The following is a 17,671-nucleotide window of genomic DNA, read 5'->3' as shown; positions in this document are numbered from 1 at the left end:
CGACATCACGTGTGCCTGCCGGACACACACAACCCCAGCCACGAGACGGTCTCACCAAAAGGGGACCAAATCCAGTGGCATGATCAACTGCCATTTCCAGGAAGAACAGGAAACAGGAGTCTGTAAACAGCACGCTGGGGCACCGTTAGTAAATCCCAGACTGTGAGGAACCCTACAGAATGTGCTTCTCAACAAACAGTGAGATGGAAAGGGATGGGGGAAAACTCAGAGATGAAAATAAACTTAAGAGGGGACTTCCCTGGTGGTCCAGTGGTTAAGACTTTGCCTTCCAATGCAGGGGGTGCAGGTTCGATCCCTGGTCAGGAAGCTAAGATCCCACATGCCTCTCAGTGAAAAAAAAAAACCCAAAAACAAAACCCATGAAACAGAAGCGATATGGTAACAAATTCAACAAAGAATTTTTAAATGGTCCACATAAAAAAATCTTTAATAAAAAAGATAAATAAAAGAGCCCTACCAACCAATTGCCATCTGTGGCTTTTATTCCAATTCTGATTCCAATAATCAAAGTAAGAAAAAAACTGTGAAAAAATGGGAAACTGGAATTTAAATGCTGATGGGAGCATATTAAGGAATTACTTTTTTCTTGGTATTATGGATTTTTTAAAAAAAATCATTATATTTTGAAATACATTTTGAAATATTTATGCATGAAATGATATGATGTCTTGAATTTTCTTCAAAACAACCCAGCTTGAGTGGTATGTGGGGGAAGGAATAGATGGTCAAGATCGCTATGAATCGGTGATTCTAAAGCTGGGATCAGTCCTGGGTGTTCATTGGAGGGACTGAAGCTGAAGCTGAAACTCCAATACTTTGGCCACTTGATGAGAAAAGCTGACTCATTTGAAAAGACCCTGATGCTGGGAAAGATTGAGGGCAGGAGGAGAAGGGGATGACAGAGGATGAGATAGCTGGATGGCATCCCTGACTCGATGGACATGCTTTTGGGTGGACTCTGGGAGTTGGTGATGGACAGGGGGGCCTGGCGTGTGGCAGTTCATAGGGTCACAAAGAGTCAGACACGACTGAGCGACTGCACTGACTGATAGGTACATGGAGTTACATATTCTCCACTATTGCCTGAGAATGTCTCCATAATTAAAATGGTTTTAATCCATCCTCAAATTTCCAACAACCTAAGTGTCCCATACCACAACACTGGTTAAAGTATGGTCCAGCCATAAATGGAATACTATGCAACTATTAAAAAGGATGCTCTTGAGCAAGATTTAGTGATGCAGAAAATATGCATGATCTCAGTTCCTGAATAATTCAATGAATTATACAACAGTAATTTATCTAAGAATTATGATACCTCAGGAATCTCAGAAGGCAAATAAATCACAAAAACGACAGAACACAAGTTGGATGTAATTACAATCAGACAGGATCTGGGAAAGCCTGAGAAAAAATGGGAAGGGCAGTTCTCGGGAAGAGCTTTAGAAAAGTGAATCTTGTCACCCTGAAAAGCTTGTCACAGAAATAAAATTACACCATCTTGGCCGACGCGTGAGGGTAAGATATATGGCTACATAAATTGTGTGAAGGAAAGCCAGTGCAGACACAAAGAATGTGAAGCCAAGCTGGATAAAACACGTTACAAACCTCTTAGTGTTGAGTCTCCAAAAGGAAAAAATAAGTGTTTCCTACAAGTTGTTCTTTGAAACCACAAAACAAAAAGAGAAAAATAGCCAACAGCATATGGTTATGAACTCATCGCTGTTGAGGAAGTATGTGTACATATATATTCATAGAAAACTGTGAGGCAAAAACAAATAAGGTAATTCGAAAATTATCACACGCTTTAGAGAAATGAACTAGCCTGTACAACTTTTCCTCGGCGGGGAGTACATCAACACCCATGTTTGCACCGCTTTCCCATGGCCGGGAGGAAATGAAGCAGTCGTTAGGCGACAACTGCCAAGGAGGCCGCTGGTGGTAATTCACAAAAAGGGGACCGCGGAAATTAGACAACAGATCAGGATGTGCTCCAGGACCCAGAGCTGCATACTGAGCATCTCTAAGATGACAGAAATGTCTGTCACAGTGCCTTTACAAATTGGTTTGATTATTATGTTCCTATGTGACCTAGTTACTGAGCATTAAGTTTCTGTAAGTGTGCAATTCTTTCTGAATCATTCTAGACACAGTATGTTCACGGTGGTTATTTCTGGGCTATATGTGTGTGTGTTCGGTCACTCAGTCGTGTCCAACTCTTCGCGAACCTTTGGACTGTGGCCCGCCAGGCTCTGCTGTCCATAGGATTTTTCAGGCAAGAATACTGGAGTGGGCTGCCATTTCCTTCTCCAGGGGAATCTTCCCGACCCAGGGATCAAACCTGCATGTCCTATGTCTTCTGCATTTCAGGTGGAGCCCCCACCCACTGAGCCATCGGGGTTATATATGAAGGGTTTTGTTTTTATTAATAATAATTGTTAATGGAGGTTTTCTTTTTAAATATATTCCCTTCAGTGAAAAAGGATTTAATATGCAAAATAACATTAGAAGCTTCAAAACAGGCCTCCTAAACAAAATATCAGCAAATCAAATCTGATGATACATAAAAGTATGTATCATCAGAAGCTAAGTCGCTTCAGTCGTGTCCGACTCTGTGTGACCCCATAGACGGCAGCCCGCCAGGCTCCCCAGTCCCTGGGATTCTCCAGGCAAGAGCACTGGAGTGGGTTGCCATTTCCTTCTCCGATGCATGAAAGTGAAAAGTGAAAGGGAAGTCACTCAGTTGTGTCTGACTCTTCGCAACCCCATGGACCGCAGCCTACCAGGCTCCTCTGTCCACGGAATTTTCCAGGCAAGAGTACTGGAGTGGGGTGCCAAAATTGATTGGTGTAAGTCAGAAGGGCCATCATCACAAAATCCACAAGCAATAAGTGCTGGAGAGGGCATGGAGAGAAGGGAACCCTCCTACACTGTTGGTGGGAAAGTAAATTGGTGCAGCTGCAATGGAGGACAGTATGGAGGTTCCTTAAAAAACTAAAAGTAGAGCTACCCTATGATCCTACAATCCCACTCCTGGGCACACATCCAGAGAAAAACATGGTTCAGAGGGATATGTGCACGCCGGTGTTCGCTGCAGCACCGTTTACAACGCCCATTGACGAATGGATAAAGAAGATGTGGTCCCTACACGCAATGGAACTGACTCAGCCATCAAAAAGAGTGACATAACGCCATTTGCAGCCACATGGATGAACCTAGAGACTGACTGAGTGAAGAAAGTCAGCAGAGAAAGACAATATCATGTGGCATCACTTATATGTAAAACTGAAAAAAAAATTATACAAACGAATTTATTTACAAAACAGAAACAGACTCAGAGACTTAGAGAATGAGCTTTTGGCTACCTGGGGGTAAGGCTGGAAGGGAGGGACAGTTCGGGAGTTTGGGGTTGACATGCACACATTGCTATATTTAAAACAGGTAACCAAAAAGACCTACTGTATAGCACAGGGAACTCTGCTCAGTATTATATAGCAACCTAAGTGGGAAAAGAATCTGAAAAAGAACAGAAAAAAAAAAAACCATAGAATATCTAAAAAACATAGAATATTTAAATGGGCAGGACTCCATGGATGAGCCATACAATATATTCACACACACACAAATCACCTGGTGTAATTAATCGTCTTAACAACAAAGAAAGAGAGAAAAGTCATATAAGAATATTGATAAATGTAGAAAATTTTGATAAAATTCAACACCACTAATGATTAAAAAATAATAATAATAACTCCTAGAAAACTAGAAAAGAAGAAAACTTCCTAAATCTGATCAAATCTATCTAACAACCTAACTAATAACAAAAAACCTAACTAATGGGAAACTATTGAAAGCTTTCGCCCCAGAGTTAGACCTTCATCACTCCTGTGTGACTGGAGGGCCCAACCAGCAAGGAACCAGGAGAAAGGGACAAAGGCAGAGAGGTGGGAAAGGAAGGAAGAGAATGTAGACGATCCAAAAGAATCTAAGGCAGAATCTAAGAGTTCATAAATGAAGTTAGCGGGACCATGGTTATAGGATCAGTTTTAAAAAAATCACCTGAATTCCTATAAACCAGAAACAAATGGAAAATACAATTAAAATTACTACTTAAAACACCATCCAAAACATCAAATACCTAGGGCTAAATCTATTAAAAGATGTCAAAGACCCTTTAGCTGAAAATAGCAAAATGTTACCAAGACAAAAATGCAAAGGATGGCATCACCAACTCAATGGACACGAGTCTGAGTAAACTCCGGAAGTTGGTGATGGACAGGGAGGCCTAGCGTGCTGCAGTCCATGGGGCCGCAAAGAGTCGGACATGACTGAGTGACTGAACTGAACTGCACTGGAACAGAGAGATATACCATCTTCATGGACTGGAACACCCATCATGATAAAGTTGCCAATTTTCCCCCAAGTTAAACAATAGATTCATCTCTTGTATGCATGCTAAGTCACTTCAGTCGTGTCCAACTCTTTGCGACCCTATAGATGTAGCCCAGCAGGCTCCTCTGTCCCTGGGATTCTCCAGACAAGAATATTGGAGTGGGTTGCCATGCCCTCCTCCAGGGGATCTTCCTGACCCAGGGATTGAACCCGAGTCTCTTACATCTCCTGCACTGGCAGGCAGGTTCTTTACCACCAGCACCACCTAGGAAAACGAGATTCAACACAATCCCAATCAAAATCCAAGTATGTGTGTGTGTGTGTGCACACAGGCATTTATAAGTTGATTCTAAAACGTATATAGAAATACAAATAGCTTAAAGTAGTGAAGTCATCAGAGAAGGTGATGGCACCCCACTCCAGTACTCTTGCCTGGAAAATTCCATGGACAGAGGAGCCTGGTAGGCTGCAGTCCATGGGGTCGCGAAGAGTCGGACACAACTGAGTGACCTCCCTTTCACTTTTCACTTTCATGCATTGGAGAAGAAAATGGCAACCCACTCCAGTGTTCTTGCCTGGAGAATCCCAGGGACGGGGGAGCCTGGTGGGCTGCCATTTATGGGGTCACACAGAGTCGGACACGACTGAAGCGACTTAGCAGCAGCAGTAGCAGTGAAGGCATTCTTGAGGAAGAAGCAATGGGATCTTGCTTCTCAAGATCAGGTTATAAAAAGACTATGCTTTCACCTTGGGTTCTCTGCCTCCCAGAAATCTCACCCTCAGGGAAGTGGGTCACCATGCTGTTAGGCAGCCTTGTGCAGAGGGGCACATGGTGAGGCTGCCACGCCAAATGAGTGAGCTTAGAAGTGGGACACCCCCAGCCACACCTTCAGATGAGACCACAGCCCTGGCCAACAGGGAGTGATCACCCTGGTTTACCTAACACAGAGGGGTTTCCCAGGACACAGGACTTTCAGTGCTAAATCCAGGATACTCTTGGGCCAACTGAGATGGTTTGTCATCCTCCTGACAGCTCAGCTGCATCCTCACGACACACTTTGAGCCAAAGGTACCAAAAAAAGCTGTATCCAAATTCCTGATATTTATTCTTTCCGGCTGCTGTTTTGCAAGATCTCAGTATGCAGCAACAGACGACTCAGACAGCACTGCGCATAAGGTGACGGTGAAACGGAGTGTGCACACATGAGCTTCCCGGCTGGCTCGGCTGCTGAAGAACCTGCCTGCACTGCAGGAGACGATGGTTCGATTTCTGGGTCAGGAAGATCCCCTGGAGAAGGGATAAGCTACCCACTCCAGTATTCTTGGGCTTCCCTGCTCAGATGGTAAAGAAGCCGCCTGCGATGCGGGAGACCTGGGTTCGATCCGTAGGTTGGGAAGATCCCCCGGAGAGGGGAACGGCAGCCCACTCCAGTACTCTTGCCTGGACAATTCCATGGACAGGGGGAGCCTGGCAGGCCCAGTCCATAGGATCACAAGGAGTCTGACACACTGAGAGATTTTCACTCTCACTTTCACATATGCCCATGTGCCCAACTTCAGCGCTCGTCAGAGACATGCAGATAAAGATTACAACAAGCTATCACTACAGGCTCACCAAAACAGCTGAAATTTAAGAAGCTGGAAAACTGTCTGGTATTATCAACTAAAGCTAAATATATACACACATTCTGTGTTCCAACAATTCAACTCTTAGGTCTGTACCAACAGACTGCCTCGTCCAGGAGACGCATACAAGATGCTAACAGCTGGACAAGACCGTGGGGGTCAGCTCTCTGCCAGCAACAGAAACTTCTGTAGACTATCATCCTACACTAAGAGAACAAACCAAAAGCTTATGGGATTAAAAAAAAGAAACCACATTTGAGCGACTGATCAAGAGAGTCAGCAGCTGAGGTCTTCAGCCACCCTGACCGAGAAGGGATGAGAAACTTCTATTCTCCTAGGCCCCGGCCCTGACTGAGAACTGGGACGTTCTTTCAAAGTGTTTTCAACCCGGGGAAACTTCTATTCAAGTCTCTGGCTGAATCTAGGTTTATAAAAACGACAAAAACAGAGGAGCCCTGGTTGACCTGAAGGCTGTGCCTCCTGGGCCTCCCCCTACTAGCTGTGTTTCATCTGGTCAGACCCCAAGCGCCCCTGGTAAACCCAGGCACTTATCTGCCAAACCCAGGTGTCCTCTGGCTGGGTGTGCCCCCTTGCCCTCACCCCACCCCCCAGGCCCCCTCCACTCACCCCAGCTCTGGGCCTTGGACTATACCAGCCCATCATAGAGGGACAGTGCCTGCACGATGGACGGGTCTGCCTTGGATCCTTCCTGGAACTCCTGTAGCGTCAGCTTCCCATCGGCGTTCTGTAAGCAGAGAGGCAGGTAGAGGACAGGGGGTGGCCAGCCTCCTAGGACAGGGGCCTCTGGCCCAGACCCTGAACACGCCCTCCCCAAGCCCAGCCCAGGGCTGGTCCCCAGAGCACTTCCAAAGTTAGGTCAGGTGGGAGGCAACGCCGCTCATTAGGTGGGAGGAGCTGGGCACAGACAGACCCGGGCACTTCCTGGCTGGCTCACCTTGGGTGGGTGACCCACCTCTCGGGGCTCCTGTTTTCACGTCTGGGGAGTAGAGAGAACTGCCCAGCTTCTTTGGGGCACTGGGTGAGCCATCCTTCAGCTCAAGCTGTTGTAAAGCGCTTGGCCAACTGGCAGTGCACCTTAGGGCCATAGTTATCATCCTCGCTGCTGTTTGTCCCCACAAAGGGTGTTAATCTCACAAGGCTGAGGGCCTGATGCCTGTCTCTGGGGTCACCTTTGGAAGGGTGTTTAAGCCGTTCCTGGAGCAGCATACACCGGACCCCAGAGATCGGCAAGGAGGCTGGGTGGAACCCACATATGAGGGCTTTGGTTGATCTCTTGTGGGAGGAAATGATTCGGGCCAGAATTCCTTCCTCTGGAGCATCTTTCAAGGAAACACGTGAGAGCAAAAGAAAAAGGCCTTGGAGGCTACCCACCCCCACCCCCACCCCCACCACCACGTCCCACACCCGGAGAGGGACGGTATGATGAGGGTTCCACAGACTCAGCAGGCAGACTTCGAGGGGTGCCCACTGCGGGTCCCACTCATGCGACACGGGTGCTTGGCCTAAGAAGAGGGGCTGGTCTCATCACCATTTTACTGGTGAGGATGCTAAAGGTCAGTCGCCTGCCCAGGGTCCCCTGGCTGCTAACTGGGGAAGCCAGGTTTGCACCCAATCTGACCCCAGTGTACGCTTTGCTTCCCAAAATAAGGGAGGTCTGATTGGGGGCAGAGGAGGGGGATTTAACACCTTGCTATTCAACCTTGCTGTTGAATAGCACTGAAACTCTGCAAGAAACTAGGATTCTCACCCCACACTCTGTGGACATGTCTTTTGATTGTCCCCAGGAGCCCAGCGCCGACTGAGCCTCCGTGTCTGAGCCTCTCTGACATGAGCTGATCTCACTTTTTTAATTAAGGAAGTCAGGCCTCAGGCTCAAAGCTTTCAGGACAAGCACCTGCACCCAACCAGGATGTAATAATAAGTCCAAGGTCACTCTCACTCGTATTCTTTTTTGAAGGTAAGCAATACTGGGTTTCCGTACCACCCTGCTATCCAATTACAATTTAAAAACAATGCTATTTCCACTTTTAAGACTTTGGTATAAAGAAGGGTTTCTTATATGATATTGTTTATATGCAGAAGCTTTAAAAATTGATACAGATGAACTTATTTACAAAACAGAAACAGACTCACAGACTTTGAGAACGAATTTATGGTTACCAGCAGGGGAAGGGTCAGGGGAGCGATACATTGGAAGTTTGGAATTGACACATATACACTGCTGGATTTAAAATGGAAAACCAACAAGGACCTGCTGTATAGCTCAGGGGACTCTGCTCAATGTCATGTGGCAGCCTGGGTGGGAGGGGAGTTTGGGGGAATCTGGACATGTTATCTGTATGGCTGAGTCCCTTTGCTGTCTACCTGAAACCATCACAGCATTGTTTGTCAATTGGCTATATCCCAACCCAGAATAAAAAGTTAAAAAAAAAATGATAAGAATGAACTTATTTACAAAACAGACTCACAGACTGAGAGAATGAATTTATTCCCCCGGTTACCAGCGGGGGTGGGGGGGTAGGGGGAGGGCTAGACTGGGAGTTTGAGATTGCCAAGGACACACTGCTATATTTAAAATAGATAACCAACAAGGGCCTACTGTAAAAAATAATAATAAAAATAACAAACTCATTTTAAAAAGAAGAGTTTCTTAAACTGGGGTCTGTGGACAGAATTCAGCAGGTCTGTGAACTAAAATGGGAAAAAATGAGGTCGTCCTTTTTGCTAACTTCTAACTGAAATTGAGCCCTCCCTTCCATCATGAATCTAGGTGATGATCCCCCATGGGACCGGAAGTACCTGTGACTTTGTCAACCGTGGGGATCTCGGCATTTTCATGACACATCACGGCTGCTATAGGACCACCAGTACTTATCACCCCACTTGGTATTACGAGATGCTTAAACCCACCTCTATATCTTATTATCCAATGGATTCATAAAGAAGCTCACATCACAAATTCTTTTCCAAAATAGGTCTTGCCAGCTGTATTCCAAATAGCTCCCTTCTTAACTCTGTGGATTTTATCTAATGCACTTAAAAATCATTATTCTGAGAAGTCCACAGCCAACTTGTCCAGAATGCCAACATCTCTGGTCCATGGCAAAAAATTTATAAGGTTGAGAATCTTAGTGGATCAAAGAGAAACAGCTGGACAAATTTATTTAAAACCCTTGCTGTTCAAAGGGGATGGCTGCCAGCCAGACCAGTGGACATCACAGCAGTCATGATGCCTACCTGGAGTCAGACCCCTAGGTGGTCAGTGGAGCCTATGCAAGGGGGTCTCACCTTGTCCATCATAGCGAAGATCCGGTCCACCCTCTTCTCCGGGGTATTCTCCTCCTCAGGGAGCTCCACGGTGTTTCCCTGCCAGGGACAGATGAGGTAGGGACTGGCCCCTGCCACACCTGACTTGGGGCCCTTTGCTCAAAAATACGCCCTCTCCCCCACCCCAGGACCTCCCACATGGTGCAGTGGTTAAGACCCCACACTTCCAGTGCAGAGGGTGAGGGTTCGATCCCTAGTCAGGGAACTAAGACCCCACATGACCTGGGGCATAGCCAAAAAACACATGCCCCCCCCAGACCGGGGCAGTTCCAGATGAGGCCGGCCTCTCCCTCCCTCCGACTCCCTACAAGGCCCCCACCATCTGTAATTCTGCTCCAGAGCATCCCATACACCCCAGCCATCTGCACAGAGCAACCCTGGGCAGTGACCCTCATCTGGCCATCTCTTACCCCTGGCAGGAGAGCTGCCCCAGGGGGTGCTTCCTCTGGGCCAGGCCCAGCCACTAAACATCATGTCCCTACGGCCTCCCCCGACCCCATAAGACCCAAGTTTCTCACCACCATCTGGTAAATGGCGTCCACAATGTCCAGCATCTCATTCCTGGTGATGTAGCCGTCGTTGTCCAAGTCGTAGAGCTTGAAGGCCCCTGCAATCAGCCAGCCAGGACGGAATCACCCCTGGCCCGGGGCAGGGGAGCCGTCCCACCCTGCATCTCAGCATGCAGTCCGGCCATGAGCCCCATCACTCATCCAGTCAATGAATATCTGTTGTTGTCTATTTGCTCAGCCGTCTCTGACTCTCTGCGACCCCACGGACTGTAGCTCACCAGGCTCCTCCGCCCATGCGATTTCCCAGACAAGAATACTGGAGTGGGTTGCCATTTCTTACTCCAGGGGCTCTTTCCCACCCAGGGATCAATCTCACATCTCCTGCATTAGCAGGCGAATGCTTTACCGCTGAGCCACCTGGGAAGCCCAATGAATATTTACATCAACACAGATGGGAGGAGACAGACACACACTCATAAAAGGGACACAGGTACCATTTCAACTAGAGGTCTGCAAGAGCCGAGGCCCCAGCAGGATCTCCCAAGCCACCGCTCTCCCTCCCCACCCACCAGCCTCTGCCTGTTCTCAGTCTCCACACTGATGCTGTATCCAGCTAGGGTCACCTTAGAAAATAAAATCACATGCCTGGGAAAGGGGGAGGAGCTTCTGCATAAATAAAATCCTCTTTTATTCCTAAAAGAAACCACTGCATTTTCTTGGTGCCAATGTAAAGCGGTGAAGATGTCTCAGTGAGAAGTGGTGTTGTTCAGTCGCTCAGCTGTGTCCAACTCTTTGTGACCTCATGGACTGCAGCAGGCCAGGCTTCTCTGTCCTTCACCATCTCCTGGAGCTTGCTCAAACTCATGTCCATTGAGTCAGTGATGCCATCCAACCATCTCGTCTTCTGTCATCCCCTTCCCCTCCTGCCCTCAATCTTTCCCAGCATCAGGGTCATTTCTGATGAGTCGAGTCTTCACATTAGGTGGCCAAAGTATTGGAGCTTCAGCTTTACCGTCAGTCTTTCCAATGAATATTCAGGACTGATTTCCTTTAGGATGTACTGGCTGGATCTCCTTGCAGTCCCAGGGACTCTCAAGAGCCTTCTCCAACACCACAGTTCAAATGCATCAGTTCTTCAGTGCTCAGCCTTCTTTATAATCCAACTCTCACATCCATACATGACTACTGGAAAAACTGTAGCTTTGACTAGACAGACCTTTGTTGGAAAAGTAATGCCTCTACTTTTTTAATATGCTGTCTAAGTTTGTCATAGTTTTTCTTCCAAAGAGCAAGCGTCTTTTAGTTTCATGGCTGCAGTGATTTTGGAGCCCGAGAAAATAAAGTCTGACACTGTTTCATTGTTTCCCCATCTATTTGCCATGAAGTGATGGGAGCTGATGCCATGATCTTTGTTTTTTGAATGTTGAGTTTTAAGCCAGCTTTTTCACTTTCCTTTTTCACTTTCATCAAGAGGTTCTTAAGTTCCTCTTCATAACGGTGGTACCATAAGGGTGGTGTCATCTGCATATCTGAGGTTATTGATATTTCTCCCAGCAATCTTGATTCCAGCCTGTGCTTCATCCAGCCCAGCATTTCTCATGATGTACTCTGCATAAAAGTTAAATAAGCAGGGTGACAACAGACAGCCTTAACATACTCCTTTCCCAATTTGGAACCAGTCTGTTGTTCCATGTCCAGTTCTATCTGTTGCTTCTTGACCTGCATACAGGTTTCTCAGGAGGCAGGCAAGGTGGTCTGGTATTTCCGTCTCTTTAAGAATTTTCCACAGTTTGTTGTGATCCACACAGTCAAAGGCCTTCATGTAGTCAATGAAGCAGAAGTGGATGTTTTCCTGGAACGCTCTTTTTTTCTATGATCCAACGGATATTGGCAATTTGATCTCTGGTTCCTCTGCCTCTTCTAAATCCAGTTTGAACATCTGGAAGTTCTTGGTTCACGTACTGTTGAAGCCTGGCTTGGAGAAAGCGTGTGAGATGAGTGCAATTGTGTGATAGTTTGAACATTCTTTGGCATTGCCTTTCTTTGGGATTGGAATGAACACTGACCTTTTCCAGTCCTGTGGCCACTGCTGAGTTTTCCAAATGTGCTGGCATATTGAGTGCAGCAGTTTCACAACATCATCTTTTAGGATTTGAAACAACTCAGCCGGAATTCCATCACCTCCACTAGCTTTGTTCATAGTGATGCTTCCTAAGGCCCACTTGACTTCACACTCCAGGATGTCTGGTTCTAGGTGAGTGATCACACCATCGTGGTTATCTGGGTCATGAAGACCTTTTTTGTACAGTTCTTCTGTGTATTCTTGCCACCTCTTCTTAATATCTTCTGCTTCTGTTAGGTCCAAACCATTTCTGTCCTTTATTGTGCCCATCTTTGCATGAAATGTTCCCCTGGTATCTCTAATTTTCTTGAAGAGCTCTCTAGTCTTTCCTGTTCTATTGTTTTCCTCTATTTCTTTGCATCAATCACTGAGGAAGGCTTTCTTATCTCTCCTTGCTATTCTTTGGATCTCTGCAGTCATGGAGAAGTGAGTTCTAGCCCACGGTCTTTGTCTTCTCTCCAGATTCCCTCACTCTCCCCTCTGAATCCTTCTCTTGACCCTCTTGAGGGCCTTGCACATGCTGTTCCCCTGCCACGAGCCCTCTTCCCTCCTCCCTCTCCCAGCCAGCTTCCCTCTTCCCAGCTCAGCTCCCAACACACAACAGGGTCAGTTCCTGTCCAGTCAGCTCACATCTTGCGCTTCCTGCCTTGGCTGCAGTTTTCTGGGACCTTATGGACAATGCCCCCGTGCTAGACTGACAGCCGCGAAGGCAGGTGCCTGTTTATCTGATGCTCCAGTGGGTCCCGGTCTCTGTCCAGTACTGACATGTTGCCGTGTTTGGTCAGTATCCGTTGGCTGAACCAGGACATACATAAGTGAATGAATTAGATCAGTCATCACAACAGCCTCCAAAGCGGTGGGTCCAGCCTTGGAAGCGGAGCTCTTAGCTCCACGCTGTCTTGCCCGAGGTCCCATGTCTGTGTGTGTTAACCGCTCAGTCGTGTCCGTCTCTTTGTGACTCCATGGACTGCAGCCTGCCAGGCTTCTCTGTCCATGGAATTCTCCAGGCAAGAACACTGGAGTGAGTTGCCATTTCCTCCTCCAGGGGGCCTTCCCAACCCAGGGATCACACCCGAGTCAGGTTGCAGGCAGATGCCTTTACCACTGAGCCTCCTATGTCTGCACCTGCTCAAATGTCCCTCTGCTCCTGCCCCATCTGTCCACCCGCTTAAAGAAGCCATGTTCCCGCCTGGGCACCTCCTGCCTCTGACCTGGAAGGACAGGACATCTGTGCCACTGTCAGCCCCGGGCAGACGGCCTGGGCCCGGGTGTTTGGCCTCCCTCCAGCCTGGGACCGCCAGGGAGGAGGACTTACACCGCAGCTTCTCATCCAGGGTTCCCCTTGAGGTCACCGACAGTGCCTGGATGAACTCAGAGAACTCGATCCGCCCGTCCTGCAGGAGAGAGAAAGGTGGGCGTGACCTCGGTTAATGCTGGTCAGGCCCCTTCTCCGACAGATGGTGATGGACGGACAGCAGCAGGTACCAGACCCCCAAGAGCAGAGCACAGGAGGGAAGGGATGAGGTTCAGAGAAGATGGGGGGGAGGGGAGGACTAGAAATGGGACAGGCCAGTAGGAGGGACAGCGACAGGGCGAGCCAGGGGGAGGGCCTGACTCCACAGCTGGTGGAAGGAACGGCCAGCGGCTCCATCAGCACAGCACAGGGGCCGCCAGAACCCCCTTCTCCTCGGCCTAGAACCACAGGCTCAGAGGTTTGAGAAGAAGGCGGGGCTCTGGACTGTTCGATCCTATTTGGTTTACAGCTGAGGACACTGAGACCCCGGAGAGGCCACTGGAGCTCTTCCCAGGGCCAGGCAGCCTGCGGAGAAAGCCAGGGTATGAAAGAGCAGAAACAAGCCTGAGTGCCCGACAGTGTGGAGCGTGGAAACAAGTGACAGGACATCCACCACAAACACAGGGGAAGCCAGGAAATAAGCCGGCGTGGGATGGAGTCCGGAGGACTGCAGATGCCCCACCGGTAGGTATATGCCGATTGTCCGGGTGGCCATTGCCTGGGGCACAGGGGTGGACGTGCTACAACGCGAATGAGCCTTGAAAACGTCATGCTCAGTGAAAGAAGCCAGGCACAAAGGATCTCATAGTATATGACTGTTGGTTTCCTCATCTGCTAAACGGGGGTAATTAAAAGGCATTCTTTTCTGGTAGTCGGCTGTAAGGTCTCGGTAAAAACAATGCTCATAAGGGTTCAGTAAGTGTCTGTTACGATTACAAATCCTATTATCATCCCCGGAGGCATTTGTATTTTGTCCTTGTAAGAAAAGGGTCAAAGCAGATGTATATGCGTGCATGTGTGTATACACGCATGTCTGTGTGGATGGTATGTCTGTGCGTACGTGGATCTCTGCCGGTGCCTTGTGCACACTGGAGCTCATGCCGCGTATACACGTGCAGGCATTTGTGTGCAATACGAGTGCACGTGTTCGTGTGTGTGTGCATGCATGTGTGTGCATCTGTGTGTATGTGTATGTGTTTCTTCTCCGAAGGGAACATCAGTGGGTGAGCGTGGATGTGGAGACGCCTCAGGAAGGAGGGGACTGTGGGCTGGTGGTGGAGGGTGGAGGGGACTCTGGGATGGTTTTGGGGGTGGGTGGGAGGGGACTCCGGGCTGGTGCAGGACCCATCAATCCCCAGCTCACCTTGTTCTCATCAAAGACATTGAAAACAAACGTGGCGAACTTGGTGGGGTCCCCAAATGGGAAGAACTGCTTGTAGATCTTCTGGAAGCCTGCTGCGTCCAGCTGCCCACTGGGGCAGTCCTTGATGAAGCCCTTGTACCTGGAGGTAGAGGCCAGGCAAGAGATGGTGAAGGAGACTCCAGCATCACCACCTGCTGGGCCCAGCGCCCCAGAAGCCGGAGGCCCTGTTCTGGGAAACTGTGTCACATGGGGTCGTGAGCACAGACCTGGACATCATAGGCCTGGGGTCATCCCACCCCTGCCTCTCATTAGCTGTGTGACTGGCAAAAGGTGGCCATACTTCTCTGAGCCTCATCTCTCCCAGTGGGTAGGAGTCACGTGGCCACTCAGCCCCCGGCTCCACACAGGCGCCTCACACAAAACTCACACAAACAACCTCCTCGAAACCTCACTCTTGCGCAAGGCACTCCCGCCTCCCCCACCTTCTCCACTGAGCCCCTCCTAGAGCAGGGCAGGCTGGTGGTGCTGGTGGGCAGAGCCACCATCTGGGGCCTAGCAGCTGGCTCCTCCCACATGCCTGCACCCCCTCCGGTGTGCACACACCCGTTCCCCTGCCTCTGTTCCCAGGGAACTGGGTAAGCAATGCAGGAGGAGCCCAGCAATCTCCCAGGGCACCTCGGGGGGTCCCAACTGGACTGTTCACCCTGCATTCCCAGGGCCCAGCACGGGACCCTCCAGACAGCCGGCCAGCTGATGGCAACATGGCTTCACAGCCCTCATCCTGGGTCTGCCATTTGCGGGCTGTGCATCCTCGGGCAAGCGGCTTCACCTCTCTGAGCCTGACTCGTCTCCTCTACGAACAGGGACAGCTGTCACATCCGTCATGCAGGGACTGTGTGAGATGCTGACAGCACCCTTGGCACAGGGCTGGACATAAAAAATAATCGATGGCAGGATCCTTAGTATCATGACCTCAGTGCTCTTTTAAATCAGTTCACCAGCTGGCTCCTGCATGGAGCTTGGCAACTCCAGCCAGGACATACCTTCCTCTGAGAAGGATTCCCAGCACAAATGAGGGCAGAGAGACGGATCAGCTTTTATCGGCTACCAGCTGTTACCTCCACTCAGCCACTGTCTGCTGGGAGCTTTGCAAACCTGATTCTCTTGGGACACCCAAACAGGCCCATGAGCAAAGTATTAGGAGGATGGCCCTCCCACCATTTCTTTTTTATGGTGTGGCATGTGGGATTTCAGTTCCCCGACAAGGGATTGAATCCCAGCCCTTGGCAGTGAAAGTGCAGAGTCCTAACCCCTGGACTGCCAAGGAGTTCCCAAGGCCATTTTAAAGATGAGGAAACTGAGGCTCCATCATGGAGAGATTTGCAAGTCCTCGCAGCCTAGACTGGAGCTGAGGCAGGGTATGAAGTATCCACTGAGAGGGTCAGATGCTCAGAAACACCAGCCCTGAGGATGTCCCCAGCTGCCCCACACTGCTCCAGTCTACTGGGGCCACTCTCCAATCAGGTCCTGGGAAAGTTACTGGAGACGTGTGACTGGGGGCCGACCGGGAGCCTGTGGGGAAGCCACAGTGCCCCGACCCTTGGAGAACAATCTGAGGGGCTTGGGCTGGGGGAAGGGACGTGCAAGGTACAGGGAGGAGGGGGCCTTGGCAATCGTGAAAGTGTTAGTCGTTTGGGTGTGTCTGACTCTTTGGGACCCCACGGACCGTAGCCCACCAGGCTCCTCTGTCCATGGGGTTCTCCAGGCAAGAGTACTGGAGTGGGTAGCCATTCCCTTCTTCAGGGGCTGTTCCCCACCCAGTGACCAAACCTGGGTCTCCTGCATTGCAGGCAGATTCCTTACCATCTGAGCCACCAGGGAAGCCTGGGACCTAAGTGATTGAAGTCAGACATCAGAAAGAAAGCAAGACAAGACTCTTGCTAACATGTCAGCATTCCTTCAAGGGTGAAGGAGAGGCCGGGAGGAAGCCAGGAGATGGAGCAGGGCTCGGGGTCTGGCTAGTGTGAGTTCTCATCATAGGCAGTGCCCATCACAAGCAAGGGGTCATAAAGGAGGTTGGGCCTCCATGTGCCCTCCCACCCACCCCCTGGGGCACCTTGAGGGGCCAGAGGCCCAGGGAGGCAGTACAGGCTCAGTTGCCCCGTCTCACTACCTTTGACAACAGCCCCATGCTGGGCACTGGCCTAGGCCTTCGTGGACAGTTCCTCTTGCAATCGCCCCTCAGCCCCGCTCAGTGGGTTCAGTGACCCCACTGCACAGATGAAGGCACTGAGGCCAGGGCCCCTCCCACAGCAGGGACCAGGAAAGGGCTGGTCCCCCCGACAAAGCATCCTTCCCAGGTGTGTGTTCCAGGCACAAATCTCCATGCCTGGGCCAGGATGGAGAGCTAGGGAGGAGCATTTCAGAGCCGAGGCCTGGTCTGTGACCCTCAGCTCTGGGCCAGGATGGGTCCCTGGGCACAAGGAGGCGGCAGGCCTGGCGCCAGGACGTGATGACCCACATGGGGGGACAGCAGGCCCTGGAGACCCAGATGGGGGCCACACTTCCCCTGGTGTCCCCCAGCGCCTCCCATTTCCCCCCAGGGGGCTGTGTGTTACTCAAGTGATTCTAAACAATTATTAAAAACAAGAGGGAAACCCGAAGGTGCCCAATGCCTTCTCCTGGCCCAGTCCCTGGGGCTGCCTGGCCCCCGGGAGGGGAAGGCAGGGCAGTGGGCGGGGAGCTGGCAGTGCTATGTGAGCCTGCAGGGGGCGCTGGCAGTGGGGGCCCTGCAGCTTTCCTGGGGGGTGCAGGGAGGCTGGCCTCAGTGGGAGACCTTGGGCTTGGGGGTGGGTGTCTTGTTTCCCTGGCAGAGATTGTCCCTGTCCCTGTGGGGCCCAGCCCCCTTGGTGCCATCAGCAGCAGCCCCACCCCGGCCCGATGGCCCAGCCTCCCCTGCCCACTGTCCCCCCGCCAGGCCCATATTCCACACCCTG

The 17,671-nt window shown here is 50.1% G+C and overlaps 1 protein-coding gene across 1 annotated transcript in view; it reads right to left on the bottom strand.

The window, feature by feature from the left end:
- The window catches only part of NCS1 (neuronal calcium sensor 1), a 52,727-nt gene that overhangs the window by 1,603 nt on the left and 33,453 nt on the right, over window positions 1-17,671 (bottom strand). Inside the window, exons 3-7 of the mRNA XM_052649262.1 lie at window positions 14,676-14,814; window positions 13,334-13,412; window positions 9,906-9,994; window positions 9,349-9,426; window positions 6,667-6,784 (exon numbers count right to left, since the gene is read on the bottom strand). Coding sequence (XP_052505222.1) covers window positions 6,686-6,784; window positions 9,349-9,426; window positions 9,906-9,994; window positions 13,334-13,412; window positions 14,676-14,814 — 484 coding nt within the window. The 3' untranslated portion in view covers window positions 6,667-6,685. The remainder of the gene's footprint in view (window positions 1-6,666; window positions 6,785-9,348; window positions 9,427-9,905; window positions 9,995-13,333; window positions 13,413-14,675; window positions 14,815-17,671) is intronic.

Source organism: Budorcas taxicolor, chromosome 11 (genome assembly GCF_023091745.1).
Source record: "Budorcas taxicolor isolate Tak-1 chromosome 11, Takin1.1, whole genome shotgun sequence".
Taxonomy (NCBI): domain Eukaryota; kingdom Metazoa; phylum Chordata; class Mammalia; order Artiodactyla; family Bovidae; genus Budorcas; species Budorcas taxicolor.
This window is presented reverse-complemented; position numbering and strand designations above follow the sequence as displayed.